The 22,160-nt window shown below is 36.2% G+C and overlaps 2 protein-coding genes across 6 annotated transcripts; one reads left to right on the top strand and one right to left on the bottom strand.

Annotated features, from left to right (window-relative positions):
* Positions 1-14,698: 14,698 nt before the first annotated feature.
* Positions 14,699-20,103, bottom strand: LOC120073316 (mitochondrial pyruvate carrier 1). Its single transcript, XM_039026087.2, has 5 exons — positions 19,718-20,103; positions 15,712-15,814; positions 15,538-15,592; positions 15,319-15,454; positions 14,699-14,904 (listed from the first exon to the last, which is right to left on the bottom strand). Exons 2-5 carry the CDS (start codon positions 15,802-15,804, stop codon positions 14,865-14,867), a joined length of 324 nt encoding a protein of 107 aa, XP_038882015.1. The 5' UTR covers positions 15,805-15,814; positions 19,718-20,103; the 3' UTR covers positions 14,699-14,864.
* LOC120073314 (uncharacterized) lies at positions 19,889-21,997 on the top strand. Of its 5 annotated transcripts, XM_039026082.2 has the most exons (3): positions 19,889-20,032; positions 20,236-20,390; positions 20,630-21,997. In XM_039026082.2, exon 3 carries the CDS (start codon positions 20,660-20,662, stop codon positions 21,833-21,835), a length of 1,176 nt encoding a protein of 391 aa, XP_038882010.2. In that variant the 5' UTR covers positions 19,889-20,032; positions 20,236-20,390; positions 20,630-20,659; the 3' UTR covers positions 21,836-21,997. The 5 variants fall into 5 exon arrangements, with proteins under 5 accessions (XP_038882010.2, XP_090167562.1, XP_090167563.1 ...); XM_090311436.1 differs by lacking the exon at positions 20,236-20,390 and having other exon boundaries at positions 19,982-20,032; XM_090311437.1 differs by lacking the exon at positions 19,889-20,032 and having other exon boundaries at positions 20,146-20,394.
* Positions 21,998-22,160: the final 163 nt, after the last annotated feature.

Raw genomic sequence — 22,160 nt, 5'->3', positions numbered from 1 at the left:
GTAACTTGACCTAGCTAACTATGAATTCCTATTTATTTGGGATTATCCTTAAATTTGCATAGGTAAGAGTTGGCTCAACAGCGCCAGCTCAATAAACCTCCATTTAAGGGGTAAGAACGGATAGATAGCTTGGGATATAGCGTGCGAGATGGAATTCACTCCTACCAAATTTCAGGGATAGTAGAGAGGTTGTTCCCTTTGTTGGGGTTGATGCCCTAAATTCTCATGTCCTGTAGTTTGTAAATAGCTTGTACGAACGCTTATGTTGTTAATATATGATATTTACTTCACATCTTGTATTTTTGCTCAATTACTTATTTTATTTGCTTTACCACAAACCAATAAACATAAAATCCCTGGTTATCTGTATGTGACTCAAGCATGTATGTGGTGACATACAAGTGGATCATGTCTTGAGTGATAACCAAAATGATCTGTAGTATATGGATATAGGAGGGAAACCTTATCCTGGTAACGCTACAGATGTAGCCCGCTTTGTGGAATGGTCACAAGTGTTGTGACTTGTCACAGATGGTCTGATTCTGATCATTCATGTTGGGGACATGTGAGCGGGGGCATCTTATACAAAGAGTTTGTATAAGAACTAACCACGAAGTGTTAACATCTCGTTATATAACACCGTTCATGTTCGAGACTTCACTTCATTAGGATGACCATAGGTAACATGACCTCAATCCTGAGTGAGTTGGGAACTCCTACCATTGAGGGTGGTCCCTTGATTTGTATGGGTGCGAGTGGCCAGGTCGCCGATTCAAACCTACCATTTTGGGGATTTGTCTGATTTGGGAACTGGGAACTCAACTACACAAGATGGAATTCACTCCTTCCCTGAGGCAGAGGTAAGTAGATAGATGGCTCCCTTAAGGGCTGATTCCGGGGCTTGACCGATGTGGCACCACACATCTTCTCTTGGCTCGAAAGGTGTTCACATATAGTTGGACTATGTTGTATTGTTCATTAGAGGAATCAGTGGTACTTAAGGAGTGAGATGTAACTACAGAGGCATAACGGTAATTTGGCCCAGATGTACTTACAAGCATTTGTGAAGGGTCATCATACTCATGATTGGTTATATTCGATGGACACAGAAATATATCTGTGATAAAAAGAGTTCAGCTGTTGGTCTTTAGTGGAATGCCTAACAGTTAACGGATGGTGGATCTCGTGGCTAAAGAGTTTAGTCAGCTATTCACAAACCATTGGAGCTTCGAGCCACAGGTCCATTAGGTCCCCTAGGTAGCTTGGATAAAGTCGAGAACCAGTATTTAGGTTAATTTGAAATGTTTAAATTGACAAGAGAAGTTCGATTATATATGTGATATCAAACTATAGGATATAAATATAATATGATTATATTTATTAATTAATTAATTGATTGATTATATGATAATTAATCATTTTTCCACGTTCGGACATGGGTAGTGGGCAATGTTGGTTAGGTAACTGATGGGTTAAAAATGAAAAAAAGTTTTCATTTTGAATCGTGCAATCGATATTAATTCTTTCGCCCAAAAAGATTTCGTGAAACGATCGCTCGAGAGCCTATACGATAGTTGCTTCTCCGCCTTAACGATCGCTCACCTCGCATTTTAACTAAACGATCGTATACATTTTTCCTAAACAATCGCTCAACATTTCATACACAATCGTGTAGCTCCTCTATGCGATAAGCGCTTTTGCTATACGATAGCACTATTTTCTCTCCCACTTGCTTATTGCCTACACGACTCGTTTGTCCTCCGTCCTCTACCAAATTCACCAAAGCCCACCCTTTGGGTTTTCACTCCGAGAATACCCGAGGCACATTAGTGGTCGTGTCATCCCCATTGCGGCATTCGTGTTCGCGTTGATCGTGCTGCTGCAGTCGACGTTCCCACCGGGTGTTGGTAAATCTGTTGGAGGGATCCACTGCATTGGGGTTCTGAAGTTCAAAGATAGTCTTCAACTGGTATGGAACCCTTTCCCTGTTAATTATCTTGTTCTGAGCATGCCGATAATTAGATTTATTTGCATAACTGTATGTGTTGAATGTATATAATTTGTATTTCGATCACGGTGAGATCGGAGCGATCCGAACGCACTCATGGAACTCTTGGTATGAGATCCTTCAATTGGTATCAGAGCCAGGTTCTTATATTATTCTTATATCATACAAGAATAGGGCATAGATATTAATAGAGATGTAGGAAACCCTAATACAGACTAGAGCAAGATGAAATTACTAAAACGCCCTTAGGGTCAAAGATAAAAGCCTTTTTTATTTTCAACACTCCCCTCAAGTTGGGGCATAGATGTCAATAAGACCCAACTTGCTGACACAAAAATCAAAACTCTATTTGATAAGTCATTTTGTGAGGATGCCTGCAACCTGTTGACCAGAAGGGATGTATGGAATGCAGATACTGTCGTTGTCCAGTCTTTCTTTGATGAAGTGTTTATTGATTTCAACGTGTTTGGTTCTATCATGTTGAACTGGATTATTTGCTATACTTATTGCAACTTTGTTTTCGCACAGAGCTTCATCAGTTGATCACAATCCTGACACAGATCTGACAGAACTTTCTTTAACCAGATTTCTTCGCATATTCCTAGGCTCATAGCCCTGTATTCTACTTCACCACTGCTTCTAACGACCACCCCTTGTTTCATACTTCTCCAAGTGACAAGATTTCACCACACAAAGGTACAATATCTAAATGTTGACATTTTGTCTACAATAGAGTATGCTCAGTCAACGTCAGTATAAGCTTCAAAACCTCATTTATCAGTTTTCCTGAACATCAAACCCTTACCAGAAGTAATTTTTAAATATCTCAGAATGCATTCAACAGCCTTCATATGTTCTTCATAAGGTGCTTGCATAAACTGGCTAACCATACTGATGGCGTAGGATATGTCTGGTCTAGTATGGGATAGGTAAATTAGTTTCCCTATTAGACATTGATATCTTTCTTTATTAACAGGAATCCTGTTAATAGACTCGCCAAGCTTGGTATTGAATTCTACGGGGTTATCAACGAGTTTGAATCCAGTCATACCTGTCTCTTTTAGTAAGTCAAGCGTATATTTCCACTGAGAGACGGAAATTCCCTCTTTTGATCATGCTACTTCCATCCCAAGAAAGTACCTTGATCCCTCAAGGTCTTTAATCTCAAACTCCTCATCCATTTTCCCTTTCAACCTGTCAATCTCAGTAGTATCATCCCCGGATAACACAATATCATCCACGTATACAATGAAAACGACAATCTTTCCTGATACTGACCTTTTTGTAAACATGTGATCAGAGTGTCCCTGAGTATAACCTTGAGATTTAATGAAGGTAGTGAACCTGTCGAACCATGCACTTGGAGACTGTTTTAACCCGTATAAAGACTTTCTTAGCTTACACACTTAGTGACCAAACAGAGCTTCAAAACCTGGAGAATGACTCATGTAGACTTCCTCTTCTAATTCACCATTGAGGAATGCATTATTCACATCTAGCTGATAGAGAGGCTAGTCTATGTTCACAGTCACGGAAAGAAGAACCCGAATTGTGTTTAGTTTTGCTACCGGAGAAAAAGTCTCAGAGTAGTCTATTCCAAAGGTTTAAGTAAATCCTTTAGCAATTAACCTGGCTTTGTACCTATCAAGCGTCCCATCAGACTTATATTCTATAGTAAACACCCATTTGAATCCAACTGTCCAATGACCTTCATGAAGAGATACATGGTCTCAAGTATTGTTTTTCTCAAGAGCCTTCATCTCTTCCATAACTGCAGGTTTCTGATAACTTGTAGAAATACAAGTTATTTATGCTGCCTTATCTAGATATTGCAGCCAAAAGAGAATAAATATGCGCCGATTGTATGAAAATTAGCTTAGAAATACAATAATTATGAATTATCGCAATTACACCCACTAACATCATTAAGATGGAATAAAATAAGATTTCTACTCTGTTTTGCAGGAAACCAAGTCACCGTTTGCGATCAAGGCTCAAGAAGAACTGACCAACACATCTATGTCACATTGTTCCCGTCAATTAACAATGAAGCGATGATCAAAGCAATAACGGCGCAATGCGACAGTCGATCCAGAGCTGAATTTCAATCGCATGCGGTAATAAAAACAATACCGCATGCGAGCACCCAATCGAAAGATGCAGCTGAGCAACGCAAACGCGGAGGATTGTGACATGTGTACAACTAACAGTTGTGCAGATTTGATGGTCTGATTGCATAACAGAAGGAATATTTATTCCTCTATCTTCGGAATTTCCATAACAAAAAGTGGGACCACGAGCCAAGAGTAAAAGATCTTCACCTATAAATACCCCCATAGAATTCAAAGAAAAATACGTTACTTGATACGGGCCAAATTGATATTAGGTCATTGAGAGAGAGGCTGAGTTGAGTGCTGATTGGAAGAAAACCGAGAAAAGAAAAGATAAGGCCGAGAGGTGAGTCTCAGTGTTAATCTACCAGATCCTCGCCACGAAGCTCTATACTCAGATCCCTGCTACCGGTTGAGCAAGCCTGGGAGGGAAGCTCATCCTTCCGCACGATCCATACACACCGGCAAGCAACTTTCCATCCAAATTGGTGTCAAGACGTTGGCGCTTGTTTGTATTTGTTTCTAACTCTTTTCATCATTGTATTTCATATTCTTTATCTCGTCATTCATTAAGTCATGTATCAGACGCTTAATAGAAATATTGAATGTCTCGATCGTTTCCATCACCACTTTTTTTATCTATTTTCGTTCCCCTTACTGCACTTTATTTTATTATCGCATTTTACCGCTTTACTTTACGTTATCGCATTTTTATATACTTGTACACAAACACTTTTATAAATTGAAAAACCTGATCGCATGTATCACAAACATAACGCAATAACCTCAAACAATCCCTGTGTTCGACCTCGGATCACACCGAAAAACTTGTGGTGGAATTATACTTGGTTCCAACATAAGGAAACTTGTGACAACACACAGCATACTATAAGAACATCCATTAATAACGCATATCTAGAAGTAATATCGCATAAATTCCATTCATCCATGCGTTGTATGACATAATAAGATCACATCATCTTGCGTGCATTTCATAACATTTAGCGTTACAAGTTTATGGCAACATGAGCTTGTAGCAAAGATTAAATACATATCATCAATTTCCATTTAGGGATTTCCATTGCTACTTGTATATTATTTGATATCGTTACTGTATCTAGGCTCGTAGTAAGAGCTTTAAACTCAGGTGAAAGGTTACCATATGACAGATAACTCCACATTGGATACTTAGTGCAAGACCTGGTTCCTTTCCTTAAGGCAATAGGAAGATCAAGGGAGGCATCTCTGCCTTTTACTCTGTCTAATCCTTCATTAGTAATTTCACACTCAGTCTCCAGCTATAGAATTTCATCCTCTGGTGCCTTTTCCACTAACTCATCCTTACCTGTAACAGTATCACTAGCTGGAATAGTTGCTTCAACTCATTCATTCCCAGCCATATCAACCACAACTTTTTTGGTACAATCATTGTTGTTATCATTAGTTTTGCCATTTTCTCCTATAGTACACATATCATTCTCAGCACAAGTGCCAATATTATCAAGGACAGGAGTATGAGCATCACTATCATTCTCAACACAGATATCGAGATTATTAGAGACAGAAGTATGAGTACCTTGAGCTGATGTTGGGTCAGACTCATGGACCATTGTCGGAGAAACAACAAGTGGCACAATTTTCTTTCTGAGATTCTTCCTCTAGTATTTATTCATGGGACCTATTTGGTAGGTAAGTCAGAGACAATGTCGATAATATTTAAGATAGGTTCAGGAAGGGAATCAGAAAGGATCGAAGGCGTGGACCAATTAGTCTCTTCACTAAAACTCTCTCCCTGAAGATGACTAATGAGAAAGAAGGGTTGATCCTCAATAAAGGTGACATCCATCGAAACAAAGTACTTTCGAGAAGATGGATGATAACACTTACACCTACGTTGATGGAGAGGATAGCCAACAAAGACACATTTTTTAGCACGAGGAGCAAATTTGGTACGGTTGGGATCGTGAGTGTGGACAAAAGCAACATACCCAAATACTCAAAGAGGGACATCGAAAATAAGGCGAGTAGTTGGATGTGACTCTTTGAAACTTTCAAGAGGAGTATGGAATCTGAGAATGCGGGAAGGCATTCGGTTAATCAGATGTGTTGCAATTAAGACAGCATCCCCCATAAACACGACGGAAGAGAAGTGGACAACATGAGAGACCAAGCAACCTCAACCAGGTGGCAATTTTTCCGTTCGGCCACCCCATTCTATTGAAGAGTATACATACAAGAGCTTTGATGAACAATCCTTTTAGACGCTAGAAACTCTCGAAGGGTATTGTTGATGAACTCCTGGCCATTATCACTTCTAAGGATAGAAATTTTTGTGTTAAACTGAGTTTCCACAGTAGTATAGAACTATTGGAACACAGATGATGACTCCGACTTATTAATAAGAAGGAAAACCTAAGTAAGTCGGGTGTGATCATCAATAAACATCACGAACCATTGTTTTCCAGTAAAGGTGGTGTTGGGGGAGGGACCCTAAACATCACTATGGATAAGGGAAAAAAGCTTAAGTGGTTTGTAAGGTTGAGATCGAAATGGAACCCTATGTTTTTTAGCATGAATACATATATTAAAAACTAGGATGACAGATGGTAATGCCACAACATATAGTCTTTTTTAGAAGTAGAATAACAAGAAGAGACAAAACTAGCCCTATAACTATTCACAGAGGAAGCATCAGCATTAAGGAAATATAGCCCCTTATCATGTCGGCCAGTGCCAATTGTTGTCTTCGAGCTCAAATCCTGAAATAAAATAGTATCAGGTGAGAAAATAACTTGACAGCCTAAATCTCTCGTAATTTTACTCATAGACAATAAGTTGAAATAAATTTTGGGAACATGTAGCACATCCAGTAAGATTAAACCCACAAACGGGGAAAGGTGACCATTTCTTGCAACATGAGCAAAGAACCCATCTGCAATTCTAATTCTTTCATTACCAATACTCGGACAATATGAAATAAATTGATCAGATGCACCGGTCAAATGATCCGTAACTCCAAAATTAAGAATCCACAACTTCTTAGCATTAATACTAATGAGACTAAAAGAATGAATTGTGTCTGATTGAGTAATAGCACTGATCCCAACAGTACCAGAATCAGTCTAAGTATTCACCTGAGGTTGAGAATTACCACTAGTTGAATCACTCACAAGTGCTTTTCCAGAGTTCGACTTCTCATATGACTAACGTCGTTTAGTGTTCAGTGGACGACCATGCAACTTCTAACACCGGCAACTTCTAACACCGGTCTTTATTATGTTAGAGCTTTTTACAATGTTTACAAATCAGATGTGGTCTATTATTCTGTTTATCATTCTCGGATCCAGAGGATTTTGTAGTAAATACAGCGAAATCTATTGAGGAGATTATGGAATTGTTCATGGCACTTGATCTATCTTCTTCCAGATGAACCTCTGAGCAAACTTCCATGAAGGAGGGTATTGGTTGTTGTCCCAATATCTGACTATGCACTGCGTCAAACTTAGAATTCAATCCAGCAAGAAAATCATACACTCGATCTGTTTCCTCAATCTTGAAATGTTGTACTCCACCACTAGGACAATCCCATATCATCTCACGACATAGGTCCCTCTCTTGCCAGAACTGGGATAACTTGTTAAAGTAGGACGTTACATCCATCATTCCCTGTTTGCATTCATGGACCTGTTTACGTAACATATATAGTTGAGATGCATTTTGTCTCTTTGAGTATAATTTCTGCACTACATCCCAGATATCCCGAGCGGTTGCAGCATAAAGTAAAGGCTAGCCAATCTGTGGTTCCATGTTATTTACTAACACTGATTGTAGCAATGAATCCTCAGGAATCTATGGATATCCAGCAAACACTTGGGAATTACTCCACCGTCTTCACAATATGGATGATTCAGCATGGCTCATTGGTGGAGACTTAAAGAAATCCTAGAGGATAATTAGAAATTTAGGGGACCTCTAAAACCAAGGAAAGCTCTAGATCCTTCAGATCTGCCTTAAATGATTGATCATTATATGATCTTAAGTACATTGGGAATATCCACACTTGGTGCAGCAGAAGAGGTGATGATCTGACTTGGGAAAGGCTCGACAGATTTACGGGCAACTCTGAATTCGATAACCTTTTGATCACGTTGAAGTCTCTCTTCTTAATTGGTTACAATCTCACCACAGACCCATTCTTTAAATTTGATGAATCTCAAACACTCCACAATGGCTGCAAAAAGATCATAAATGATGTTGCGGTGATTTTGTGTTACATGCAAGTGTACATGGTCAAGTTATAATATTAAAATGGCTTGTAAGGTCGATTATCATCCTCTGGGATCAAGTTAACAACTATTGTTTAACTATTTTAGAATTGTTTCAATTTTAACTTAGGAATCGAAATCGAGTTTGAATTTTGAGTTCTGTAAAGCAATAAAAGTATTTTTGAAATATGAGAATAAGAGTGTTCTATGGTTTTGAATTCGTTAATTACTTCATTAGATGTACTCTAGTCAATTCATGGAATCATGTACGAATATTATGTCTAAGTCTAGAAACTTAACTCAAGATTACTTTCTCTAAAAGATAACCTATTCGCATGAACTTAATTGATAACTATATCTCATGAAATCATATTAAGCAACAAGGCATTAAGAGTTGTCATCAACAACTTTCACTATTAACCTAACTATTTACATAAAAGATTAATAATGATTTAATGATATAGATCTGATAAAACGTTCATCTCTCAATTAAACATTCAACCTAGCAAATCATTTTCAGCCAATCAACAAAAATAAAATACGATATCATTAGAAAGCAAAGAGTTCAACAATATCCATGAAAAGAACTAAACTCAACCTAAATTCATAACAACTTCATCAATACCCTAAAACAAACAAGTTTGGCCACTCATAGCTTGTACAAAGATATTTTCATACATCAATTCAAGCATAAGATTTAGAGAAAGAAAAGAGAACCGAAGAAGAATTCTCTCGAAGACTTCTTTGATCTCTTAAATCCTCCAAGCTCGCCTTAATCGTCACCTCGGGAACTCGAATAACCTTTAAAATATCCCTCAAATTCTCTAATTTTTTAGCATAAACTCTCTCTTTAGTTCAGAATTTCGTCTTTGATGTCTCTTTTCGGGTGTAGTTCTTCTTTTTTGAGTAATTCCCCTCTCCAAATGCTGAAGATCGACCAAAATAAATAGATGAAGAAAACATGGAGCCTAAGATCTTTCCTAAAATGCAAAATTTTTCATTTATGGAAAAGCAACGTTGCAATGGTCGACTGCAGCGTTGCAACATCCTTTCTTTGTAGCAATGTTACATCCTTAACGCACGCAACCTTTTTCCATCATAAGTCGTAGCGTAACAACGCTACACCCTAGCATAGCAACGCTTCAATTAGGGTAGCTACTACCTTTAAGGGTAATGGGGCAGTGTAGCTACCCTGTGCGTTACGTTGTCCTTTTAATGACAGATAAAATATCACAGTCGGCAGATCATCACATCTTCATGTGTTTTTCCTTCTTTTCTTCTCTCCCTTTGATCCATTGCTCGATTTTGACTTCTTTAGGCATAATTTGATTTTTTTTTTTTTTTTTTTTGCTCACTTTGAGTATAATTCTATTCTCGAAAGTAAAACCTAAAAATCACTGGCAAACACATCAAATCTTATAAAATCATATAAAAAAAACCATCCTAAATCTAAGGCAAATAATGCACATTTTGTGTGTGTTTCAACAGCACTCCAACATCCCCTGTTGATAATTTAGACAAACGCTTAAAAGCTATAAAACATTGGGGTGCTAACAAAAACAAATCTCTCCAAATCAAAATTAGGTCTTGTAAAAAGGCCTTACAGGATGCATATAACTCCTTCCTTGTAGTCGACTTCAATAAAATACGTGGAATTGAGCTTGAATTGGAAAAACTCAGGTTGGAAGAAGAAATTTACTGAAAGTAGGAGTATCCATTTACTCTGCAGGGACCCGCCTCGAATTAAGCAGAGAATAGGGGAGAGAGCAAGGAGAATTTTCTCCTTGTTGACTAATGGAGACGGGGACAGAGAATACATTCCCCGTCCATGTCCCTGGCCTCGCCCTGACTCCCTGCCCGCCCTGCATGCATATATAATATATGTTTGTGTGTGTGATTCATAGTACAGTGAGTTTATAATTTATAAATCTTACCTTTTATGTATATATGTGATAATTTGAGTCTATAACTTACGAATCTCTCGCTTCTGACATTTTATACATTGGGGGATTATGAGTCTATAACTCACAAATATCTCACTTTATATGTATACTTTGAGTTGATTTTTTAATTTTTTTTTTTTTTTAGAACATGTATACTGTGAATTTAGAACTCAATTTTAGTTATAGTTTTATTTTAAACTTTTCTAAAAATTGAGTAGTTTAATTATATTTTTCACATAAAGTGTTATTATTTTTATAGGATAAATTTATAGTGTTTTATTGGAATAAACGTATATTGGAATTGACCAATTTAGTATAGAAAATTCTTAAATGTTTATATGGTTGAGAATAAATCTAAAAATTTGTTAAGCAATGAATAAATTAAGAAAAAAAATTAATTGGAGAAATTTTTCCCACAAGAAACCCGATCCTCACAAATTTCCTACGGGAAATTTTCGTCCCGATCCCCACGAGAAATTATGCGAGGATGGAAAATGAAATAGGGGGACAAGGGCGGAATGGGGAAAGCCTTCCCCATCCCCGTCACACCCTATGGACATCTCTAATTGAAAGCAAAGATCTCGTGAGGATTGGCTAAGGTGGGGAGACCATAGCACAAAATGGTTTTATAAAAAAGTCTCTCCTCATAGAAAGATGAATGAAATCAAAGGAATCTTCAAACCAAACCGAACAGACAATGGACCACTGATATTTTAGAAACGGAAGACAGCTTTGTTACCCATTTCAATTAACTCTTCAATTCCAGTAATCCCTACTCTTGAAGCAATCAATTATGTCACATCTCTTATTCGACCAAAAGTCTCTAAGGAAATGAATAACACCCTCCTTACTCCATTCACAAAAGAGGAAATAATCAGAGCTATCAAAGAAATGTCTCCTACGAAAGCACCTAGTCTTGATGGATTTCCTGCTCTTTTCTACCATCGCTTTTGGGACAGTGTTGGCCAAATCACACTAATGATTGTTTAAAAATCCTAAATGAAGGGGAAAGTCTAAAATCCTGGAATTCAACACGCATTGCATTAATACCCAAGGTTGATACTCCACAATTTGTTGGTGACTTCAGACCAATAAGCCTCTGTGAAATGAAGTACAAAATCATTGCCAAGTCTTTGGCAAACCTATTAAAACCCCTTTTAAGGACATCATCTCACCATCACAATCCACTTTCATCCCTGATAGAGCTACAACCGAAAACATTATCATCGGTCATGAATGTATCCAACATATTATGAATATGAAGAAAAAGAAAAGTGGAGTTGCAGCCATCAAGCTCGATCTTAGTAAAGCATTTGACAAAATCGAATGGCCTTTTCTAAGGGTTGTGCTATTGAAGCTTGGCTTCGACACTACTTGGGTGAACATTATCCTAAATTGTATCTCATCTACTTCTTTTTCAATCTTAATCAATGGTGTTCCTTCAGGTTTCTCTGCATCAAAAAGGGGTCTCCGCCAAGGCGATGCCCTTTCTCTCTATCCTTTTTTTTTTTTCAATTGTTATTGAAGGTTTATCTGCTCTTCCTCAAGAAGATAATAACTTGGGAGCTATTTCAGGCCTCACAGTAACTACCAACTGCCCCTCTATTTCCCACTTATTATTTGCTGATGACAGCTTAATTTTTTGCATGGCTTCTAAAGGTGACTGCATACAACTAAAAAACATCCTCACTGCTATGAGCTAGCCTGTGGAGATTGTATCAACTTCTCCAAATCTGCAATATTATTCTCCCCAAACATCAACACTGATCATGGCAACTTCCTTAGCAACATGCTTGCCGTTTCCAGAGTGGACAATCTTGGAAACTACCTCGGCCTTCCTTCTGCTCTCTCTCGCAAAAATCCAAGGATTTTAGATTTCTTATTGACAGAGTTTGGAAGGCAGTCCACGGATGGAAATGCTCTCTTTTCTCTGTAGCTGGGAAGGAGATTTTGATCAAAATTATTGGAGAGGCCATACCATTTATGCGATGAGTGTCTTCAAAATGTCAAAAAGTTTCTGTGATGTTAAAATATATATATATATATATATATATATATCCCATCAAAGTAATATTACAAACATATTTTAGAAATTAAAATTGATTTTAAGTGGCTTTAATCACGATAAAAAAAATAATTTTAAAATCACTTATAATATCCATTTGAATTGACTAAAGAAAAAAAATGTTTTTCAATAAATTTATAAAATAAACCGTTTTTGTAAAAATTATTTAAAATGAACTTTGAAAGTGCTTCAAACCTATTTTGAGTATTTGCCAAACAAATCATTTTTTTTTTCAAAATTAAACACTTGAAAAGTGATTCCAAACAAACTTAAAGAGATCTTGCTTTTGAAATCATATATCTCTCTCTAGTGAGGATGAGAACTTCATGTGAGGGAGGTACAAATGAATATAAGTTTAGAAATTTAGACCATAAATTTTTAGGTTTGTGTTTAATAGTTTCTAAACTTTAAAAGAAAATGTCTAATAAGCCCTGAATTTCCGATTTTTGTGTTTAATAGATTCCTAAAATATCAATTTTGCACCTAATACGTATCTTATATATTTGAAAAATGTGAAAAGTTAAATGTTATTTTATACATTAAATTTAACATTGTGCTTAATAGATATGATTATCAAACATCATTTTAAAATTAATGTATTTATTAACTACACAATTTAATCTTTAAGGTTCAATTAGACATAACCAAGATTTAAAATGTCCATGTAGATAGAATTATCAAAGTCTTAATTTTATGAAAATTTTGATAGGAATATCGATAAAATGTTGATTTCGATAGATATTTCTAGAAAAATTATAAAAAAAATATTCAAAAAAATAAATTTGAATTAGTATATAAGCAATTTATAATTTTCAAACCAGTTAACATCTCTATTATTTATATTATATTTATATTAATGTCATTTTGATGGTTATTTTTTTGTGATCTGCAGACATTTTTACAATATAATAGAAATATCAATTCATCCTTCATATCGATGTCAAATCCATAGAAACGTGGAATATTGACGAAAATTTAATACTATGGACACAACTTTTTCTTATAAAACTGTTTATTTTTAAACATTTTTAATATTTTTAAGATCTATTAAATATTAAGGAACTATAATCAAAATTAAAAGTTTAAGAATTTATTTATCACAATTTTCAAATCTTATAGTGAGTAAACTTATAACTTAATCTCGATATATGATATTTATGTTAAACTAATTAAAAAGATTATTGCAAATATTTACAAAATTATTCATCTAAATGTATAAGCGGAAAGAAAAACATTCAATCAGTTTCTACTTTTAAATCATGGCTACAAATCAATTTGTACTTCTAATTTCAAAAAAGTGTTTTTACTTTAATTTTTACCAAAATATTTCCTTTCCGAACACACTCCCTCAAACCTAACACATTTCTTCTTCCTCTCCTGTCAGTGCGACCTTCTTCCCCTATAGATATATGTATAATAAACAGAATTTCCACTGAAGTTGCCAAAAAAAATTAAATAAATAAATTATCCTTTTTATTTTATTTTATTTTATTTTATTATTATTATTTTTTTGTTTCGTTATTCCCTTTCCAAGCAAAACTACACATCCATACTACGCCTAATTGTTGCAGCACTTTCTCTCTTTATATTGTTTCATTATGAATCAGAATCTTGCTGTTTCCTTTTCCCTTCACCAAAACTAATCTCTGCACAAATTGAAAGGGCATATCGTTTCCCTTTTCGTACAGTCTCTGCAAATATGTTCAAGTTGGATGAATCTGATGATTGAGATGTGAGAACCACATATTCCTTTATTTACTATATATTTATTTAAAGAAAAAGGGTACATGAAATAAAGGGAGGAGAAAAAAGGACACCCATCTCAAACAATTAATGGTTCAAAAACTAATTTTACCCTCAAATGTAAGACCCCAACTTTCCCCTCACTCCATTCAGTACCCCAAACACCCTCAAGTGACCAAGCCTGTCTAAAAGAGCAGAAATGGATGCCTTCATAAGTAAATGTTTATTTAGTAGTTTCACCAACCATTTATCACAGGAACAAAAGAACAGGCTTATTTGTGAACTTTGAACGCCCCTCAACAATTATAAAGAGAGGTCAAGACATTGAAGGATCCTTTAGAATCGAGATCGCTTCCATTGCTTACTGCCAGTCCTTTATTTACAAAGCCAGGTGATCATCCATTCCCACTAAACAAACTCCAACTATACCATACAACAACACATATACTGATTAAACCTTAATATCTGACATCCCCTTAGATGCCTTGTATGACGGTTAATCAGTATTACTGAGGATTATAAGGTAACTCATGTACTGCATTCTTGTATTTGTTTACTCAGAATGGGCAAATCTGAAATATTTATTGCTTCCCGGGAGAAAAGTTCCCAATTCCATTTTGGTGTTACTGAAGTAGTTTCCTCGACATATTTTCAAATAACATACACAATGATTATCAATGAGTCGAATTACAATCCGTAGAAAATAATGATGAGGAATATAGCATCAAGCTACTGAGATGCAGCTTTGTCTTTCTTCTCTGACAAGTACCTAGTGGAATGTAGTTATGTTACCAAAAAAAAAAAAAGAAAAAAAAAGGCTTATTACTTTGCCCAGAATAAACGAGAAAACTATCATAGCCACAATTTACATGCACATACTCATACAGTTAAGCTGGAATGTAACACGTTAATGTACATGCTAATACTAAATATACTAGATAGTGCTAAAATAAATGAACTTTCAGTGTGACATAAAACAATTTTTTTTGATAAATTCTCGTCCAAAAACATGATACCAAATACCAGCCCAGATACTGCTTTCCCAACAACCAACGCTAGTTGATAACTTATTTTGGCTAAAGACCACCCCGCGAGGGAGACATCAGTGGAGTTATCAAGAATAACGTGCATATAGAGGAAACGATCATAAAAGTTCAATGAAGTTGATTAGTTCACTACTTACCCTTGAGCCTTTGCCCAGCGTGAGAATTGATACAACTGTACAGTCTCATTCGATGCATGACAAGCAAGAAGTAGGTAATTGCGGGGTTGCACCATCCATGCAAATCTCATAAACAGTCCTGAATAGACGCACATTGCTGCAATGACAAGGGCAGATATTACCACTTAGACAAAACTAAAAGACACTAGATAAATGAGTTCTAACATAGATAGGTTCAACCTGCTGTCATGTTGCCAGAAATCATTTCTGGTGGCTTGTTCATGTCTGCTAACCCCTGTTTGAATCCACCAGGAGGATCAAGACAATTGCAGAGAAGAACTAAGAAAAACAATCAAATGATAGGCAACATGGTAAGCATGATAGAACTGATACTTAAATTGAAGTGAGACATACAGCAGCCACAAATCCCCAGTTGGCGACAGGTCCCCAAAAATGAGTAGTTTTTGGACCAACAGGGCTGTTCAAGAATGCCCGGAATGAAGCCATTCTCCGATTTCTGCAAAATAAATAAGAACAGACCAACGGACCATAATATTAAAAATTCATGTAACACCATGTAATGTTGAGACAAAAATAACGGTTAAAGAAACACATTTACGAGCTATGACAACTAGAGATAAACTAAAACTATATGGTTTCATACTTTTTTTGATAAGAAACAATTTCATTGATTAAATGAAATATCCAAAGATATCCAAAGGTACATAAAGACCCCAATCATAGGGTGTGCAAAAGGTGTTTCCAATTTGCAACAAGGAAAGAAAAACTATGACTATGTATAGCCCGTAAATCTTTGCACCCAAAAAAAGTATTGTGAATGATAGTATCAATAATGTCCTTTGTTGTCTTGGTCTTATCCCGGAAGATTCTAGCATTTCTTTCATCCCAAATCTTCCATAAAACAGCACAAATGATGTTTAACCAAAGACGATCTTTGACAGCTTTGAAAGGAGTCCAGCTGATCAAAAGGTGGAGCCAGATTTGCATGTCATTTGGAAAAGCAACATACCAATTAAAAGCAGAAAAGACCTCCATCCATGTCCCTATAGAAAAAGGACAGTCAAAGAAAAGATGCTGAATAGTTTCATTGTTTGTTCGACAGAGGCAGCACCAAGAGGGAGATAGGTTGATCCATGGGCAACGTTTCTATAGCCTATCCATAGTGTTTAGACATGACTTTGTGATTTCCCAAAGGAGGAATTTAACTCTCTTCGAGTAGGGACAGCTCCACATTTTTCTAAATAAGTTGGCCGAAGATGAGTGTGAGTTGGACATGAGGGAAGAGTATAATGACTTTGTCTTGAAACCAATATGGTTGAGTTTCCATGTCCAGTGGTCCTTTCTATCAGTAAGGTTAAACTTGGAAGAAGATGGGTAAGAGCAGCTCATTCCTCTATCTCATCATCTTTGAGATGTCTTCTGAAGTTTAGGGATCAAGAGCAGTTTGTAGCATTCCAAGCCTCCTTAATAGAAGCAGTTTTGGAATCAGACAGCCAAAAGAGCTTGGGAAAAGTTTGTTTATAAGTGTAACCAGCAAGCCATGTGTCTATCCAAAAAGCTATAGAGGAGCCATCTCCAATAACACATCGAATATTCCTATAGACAAGATCATTTTGATGTAGAATGTATTTCCATGGACTTCTAGTTGAGATGCGTTTGTAATCGGCTGCCATGAGATCAAAGTGTTGTGACCCGTATTTGGCTTTGATTAATATTCTCCAGAGGGCTTCTTTCTCCAAATGAAAATGCCAAATCCACTTAGCAAGGAGGGCTTTGTTTTGTTGTTTATGTTTGTGATCCCCAGTCCCCCTCCATCGAGAGGTTTCTTTAAATTATCCCATTTTAACAAATGAGATAGCTTGTTGTCCCAGTGGCCCGACCATAGGAAGCTTCTAAAACATTTTTCAATGGCATCGATAATTTTTCCAAGGGCACGATAGAGGGATAAGTAGTAGATAGGTAGATTGGAAAAAGTTGCTTTCAAAAGGGTTAGTCGACCTCCTTTTGAGAGGAAATTATGTTCCCATGAGGGTAGCCTTTTGTCAATTTTGTCCAAAGCCGGCTGCCAAAAAGTTACTGTAGTTGGTTTGCCATATAGAGGCAGACCCAAGTATGTAGTACGCCATTGCCCCACCTTACAATCAAATCTTGTAGCAACATTCCATCTATTCTTCTCCACAATTGATACCCAAAAATTCAGATTTATGCCTACTGATGTTAAGGCCAGAAGCACTTTCAGAAAGGATCATTAAATTGATGAGATTTTCAATCTTCCTGTCATCGTTGATGGAGAAAAGTAGTGTGTCGTCGGAAAAAGAAGATGGTTGATGTTGAGGGGTGAACTTGGAATAGAGTATCCGCAACTGAAACCTTTTTCAGCTACCAAAGTGAGGAATCTATTGAGACCATCCATGATGATGATAAAACGGAAGGGAGATAATGGAGCACCTTGTCTAAGGCCCCTAGTTGCTTTAAATTTCCCTCTAGATTTGCCATTAATAATGATCATATGCTTTCATACAAAGCATCTACATCGGATGAGGATTAAAAATAAAACCATACAACTCACAAAAAAAAACATATAATATATATATATATACACACACACACACATCTCTCTTTCTTACTTACTTTACCATTTGTTTCAAAACCGCCCCTATACTTTCAAATGCAGAAATATTTGGAGTATAAATTTTTTAAAATTTGGAAAGAATGAAAATTCGTCACTACATCGTTTTTTAGGCATCGCCACACAGTTCTAAGCTATGAAGTATAGACACACAGATACAAATACAATAGGATATGACAATAAGTTAATTTTAAGAAAAATAGAATATTGATACATTGAAAATACATTTTTTTTTCCTTCAAAAAATCTAGGACATATGTAAGTTTAACATAAAGATACTAAATGTAATCAAATCCACGAAAAATCATAAAATGTCAAGTTAATGACAATAGTACAAAATACAATACAAATATCAAAATACAGTACAAAAAGCAACATCAGAGATGTTGAAGAATAATAGTCAATAGAATGCAATAGAAAAGGGACTCATATTGATCAGCGAAAAAGAAGTCGATCAGTATGACGACAGATTAAGAACTTCTCTATTGCATTGTTCAAGATATTCAAGTGAGTTATATTTTGCAGGACTTTGTGGGTCTCAAACGTAAAGATGAACATTAGATGATTTTAGGGTTGGGTTTTTTTTTCTTTTCCTTTTATTTTTGGACTGGGGTAGTGAGCTTTTTAAATAGGCCACTTAATTTTGAATTGGGAAATATTAGATGAGTTGCTCAGCGTAAAAACAAATACTCCAAATCGCGGGTCAAATACATATCTGAGAATATCTGGGAGTATCGACATCTGATACGAATTCTTTACCTCACATGAAGTATCTATGCTTCATAGGTTCTAAGTCAATATGAAATTCCAAAGGATTTTTATTCCAATAGTCATTTGGAACAATTTATGAAAGTTGAAGAGTAATATTGCAACTTTTAAAAGTATAGGGGTATTTTTGAAACAAATGACAAAATTCAAGTTCAAGGAAATTAGTTATAATTTAGCCTAAAAAAGCGTTAACCAGCACTCACTATATATTAAGGCAAACGAGCAGAGATCATGTAAGACCATTCCAACCAAAAGGTCATCCTAATTCCTACTTCAATTGGACAAACCCTCTTGCAAACCAAAAAACAAAGACTCGAGGCACAATCCAAAATACTTTTATTTCACTAAAATAGTTTCGTGGTCTTATAAAACGTAAAACTGTTCATCTGAAAATATTATCGAAGTTCCCTACAACTTCAAATCATTTCATACTCCCATGTTAGGACAAAAAATCCACCTAGACTACAAATTACACGAATATGCAAATACCATCAGCTAAGTTCATAATCCTTCTCAATTTGAGAAAGAGAGAAGAATAGGAAAAAACAGCCGTCTAACTTTAAAAAGTATAAGAAACAAATCATCAGATCAACAAAGCGAATGAATTTAAGAAACAAAAATCATTCTCGTTGTTGTAAATTAATATAATCCAAAAACCCAAATCCCATCTTAAAATTCCATCAAGTACCACCGTGATAAAAATGGCGAATTCAATGTTATAAAAATCACACAAATCCCTTCTTCAATAGCTCATTTCTTTTCAACTATCAAAAGCCCGTGCCACTAAAAATCCCAACAAATTAATCAAAAACATTCTATAATTTCATAGTCATCATCAGAGAATAAATGAGCGTTATGGTGCGTGTATATTTCAATAAAACCTCCAAATTCATTAACATCCCCAAAAAAATCAATATGTATATTTCCCAAAAAGTTAAAGAAACCCTCGTAATTCTAAGAAAATTCAGGTGCATAAAATCTGAAGGACGTGCAGAAATTTACCAGTCGGCAATTCGATGCAGATCTGGCCAAGAGAGAATAGAGAACCGCTAGAGAATTTTGACTTTGAAACCACCCAAAAGGAGAAGATGAAGAGCGATAGTAGGCTAATTTTCTTTTTCTTTTTCTTTTTCTTTTTCTTTTTCTTTTTCTCTTTTATGGGCCTAAAAGCCCGGCCCATCTTTTACAGGAGAAGCTTCTTCAATAGAGCGCCAAATTTAGCTCTTTCTCCTGCTTAATTAGGGTTACGGCTTATCTTAACGATTCCGTCGTTTCTCTCCGCCGTGAGCAGCAGTTCACGTCCATAGGCATTTCGAGGTTTGTTAACTTAATTCCGCATTCTTTTTGGTTTTCGATTGAGCTACATTTTATCTGATACTCTCTGATTTTAGGCTTTTCCTTTCTTATATATATATATATATATATTGAAAGAAAAAACCCCAAACCCTACGGCTCTTCTTCTTCCCCTCCACTTATTTACTTTGTTCTCTGATTTCTACTCTCTCATATTGTTGCTGCAGCCGCACACACCCACCGGCCGGCCCTCTTTCTTTCTTCTCTTCTCTCCCTGGTTGACGCCGCCGCTCGCCGGCACGCCCCCACCATCACACGTCGCCTCGCCGAAACTCCCTTTTCCTGCCCCAGCCCCTCCATCTCTCAGTCGCTTGTCGTTAAGGTCTGTTCTTGTCATTTTTTTTTCCTTTTATCTTTTCGGTTCAAGCAACTTCAAAGTAGGGTAAATTTGAAACTAGGATAGTTTTAATTTGAAATCCTGCCGGGTTTTTTTTAATTGATTGGGCTCTATCAATTATCATAGAATTTAGGAATTGGGAAGAAGCATCGTGTTTCATAAAGAGAATTTAGACTTCATAATTTAACCTTTTTTTTTTTTTTTTTTTTTTTTGCTTCATATAGATTACAACTTGTCTTGCTTTGAATTTCGCTATGACTTTACTTGAAGTCATCAAGCAAGCCTCTGCCTGCTCCGATCCGCTTGATTCCCAGTCTGACTACCCCATTCTCCTCAATCCAGACGATGTTCTGGCCAGTTTGAAATCAAAAGTTGATGAACCAGATCCCATTTCCCTTGTTAATCCTATTATTGGATGGCAAATTTCGGAAACTGACTCCAAGGTGATTGATTTGGGGAAAAAGTTCCAAGAAAATCTCAAGCAGAAGCTCAGAAATCGAAACTTCTCAAGGCCTGAGTTTATAAACATTTTGAATGTGTTTCTGGAGAAAATGAGGGAAAGGGTCGGAATTGCAATTAGTGTTAGTTCATTGGACAATTGTTACACTAAGGTTCTGATTGAGAAACTCGGGTTCTTGATGAGTAAAGTCGTTGGAGACTTAGTTTTGGAAACATGTATTGCTTTTGAGGACTGGGAATTGGTAGAGACTTTTGTTGTCAATAAGCTTGTCAAACATGCATCTTACTCAAATTTGATTTTGAAACTTGTGGCGAAGAAGAGGTCAGATCTACTTTGTCTTTGTATCAAGCAAGCATCAGATTTTGGTCCTGCTGATTTACATTGCATTCTGAAGTACTTTCTTTGTCCTTCCAAAGAGGCTTATGCCAGTATGTCTAATGTGAGGAAGGAATGGGAGGACCAAACATTGCTAGCCATTCAGAAGGCAAGTGATAAAAGTCTCAAAGGCAAGAAGTCCAATCTGGCAAAGGAGGCTGCAATTCAGCTCATGGTAGCACATGATGGATTCTCAACCAAGGAACTGTGTTTGCATTATCTGTTGGCATCACCCAATCTTGATGAAGTAATTCTTTCGTCTGCACTCAGTAAGTTGAATCGAGAAGAGATGATTAATTTGATTCGATATTTGGGAAAATGGTTGAAGAAATATGAGAGATATCCTCAAGCAGTTTCTTGCCCAAAAGCATCTATTGTGTTGGGTTTGAAGGCTTGTGATTGGGTTCCCAAGCTTGATGATATCGTCAGATATCTTGGACTAGTGCTGGACGTTAACTTTTCTTCATTGGTATTGCATCCAGATTTTCATGAGGAGCTGAAAACCATGGGGGAATTGGTTAGTTCTCTAGCCTTGGAATCGAAACAATGTTGTTTTGTCGCTAGTGTAGCAGAAAATTTGAGAACTGAAGTGTAATTTGGTCGTGCGTAGAAATTGAATGTTTGTAGTAGTATTACACCATGTTTTTTTATGGTTTATTTAAGCGCAGCGATACAGTATTTTTTAAGGATATTTGGAGATCATTTCTGTAAACGGCTTTTTTCCTAGAGAGTAAAAAGGAAAAAACAATTCGATTAACCATTGTTCAGTTTTTTGTTTCCTGGTTCTTTTAACTTGTTCTACGACTTTAATCATTGAAGTTTTTTATTTTCTTGGATTAATTGTTGAATAGACTGTACTTAATTAATGTTACTTGCTAAAACAAATTCAAAGTAGTAACAGTTGACATATGTTCTAGAAG

The sequence above is a fragment of the Benincasa hispida genome, chromosome 3, assembly GCF_027475165.1.
Source record: "Benincasa hispida cultivar pf3 chromosome 3, pf3_genome.v1.1, whole genome shotgun sequence".
Classification (NCBI taxonomy): Eukaryota; Viridiplantae; Streptophyta; class Magnoliopsida; order Cucurbitales; family Cucurbitaceae; genus Benincasa; species Benincasa hispida.
Note: the sequence above shows the minus strand (reverse complement) of the source record. Positions and strands in the feature narration are given on the sequence as shown.

Excerpts from the sequence above, each read along its gene's own strand:
- LOC120073314 (XM_039026082.2), top strand. The coding sequence starts at position 20,660 with ATGACTTTACTTGAAGTCATCAAGCAAGCCTCTGCCTGCTCCGATCCG.
- LOC120073316 (XM_039026087.2), bottom strand. The coding sequence starts at position 15,804 with ATGGCTTCATTCCGGGCATTCTTGAACAGCCCTGTTGGTCCAAAAACT. Across the intron at positions 15,455-15,537 it reads TTCTGGCAACATGACAGCAG|CAATGTGCGTCTATTCAGGA; the intron begins GTTGAACCTATC and ends TTGTCATTGCAG. Across the intron at positions 14,905-15,318 it reads CGCTGGGCAAAGGCTCAAGG|GTACTTGTCAGAGAAGAAAG; the intron begins GTAAGTAGTGAA and ends ACATTCCACTAG.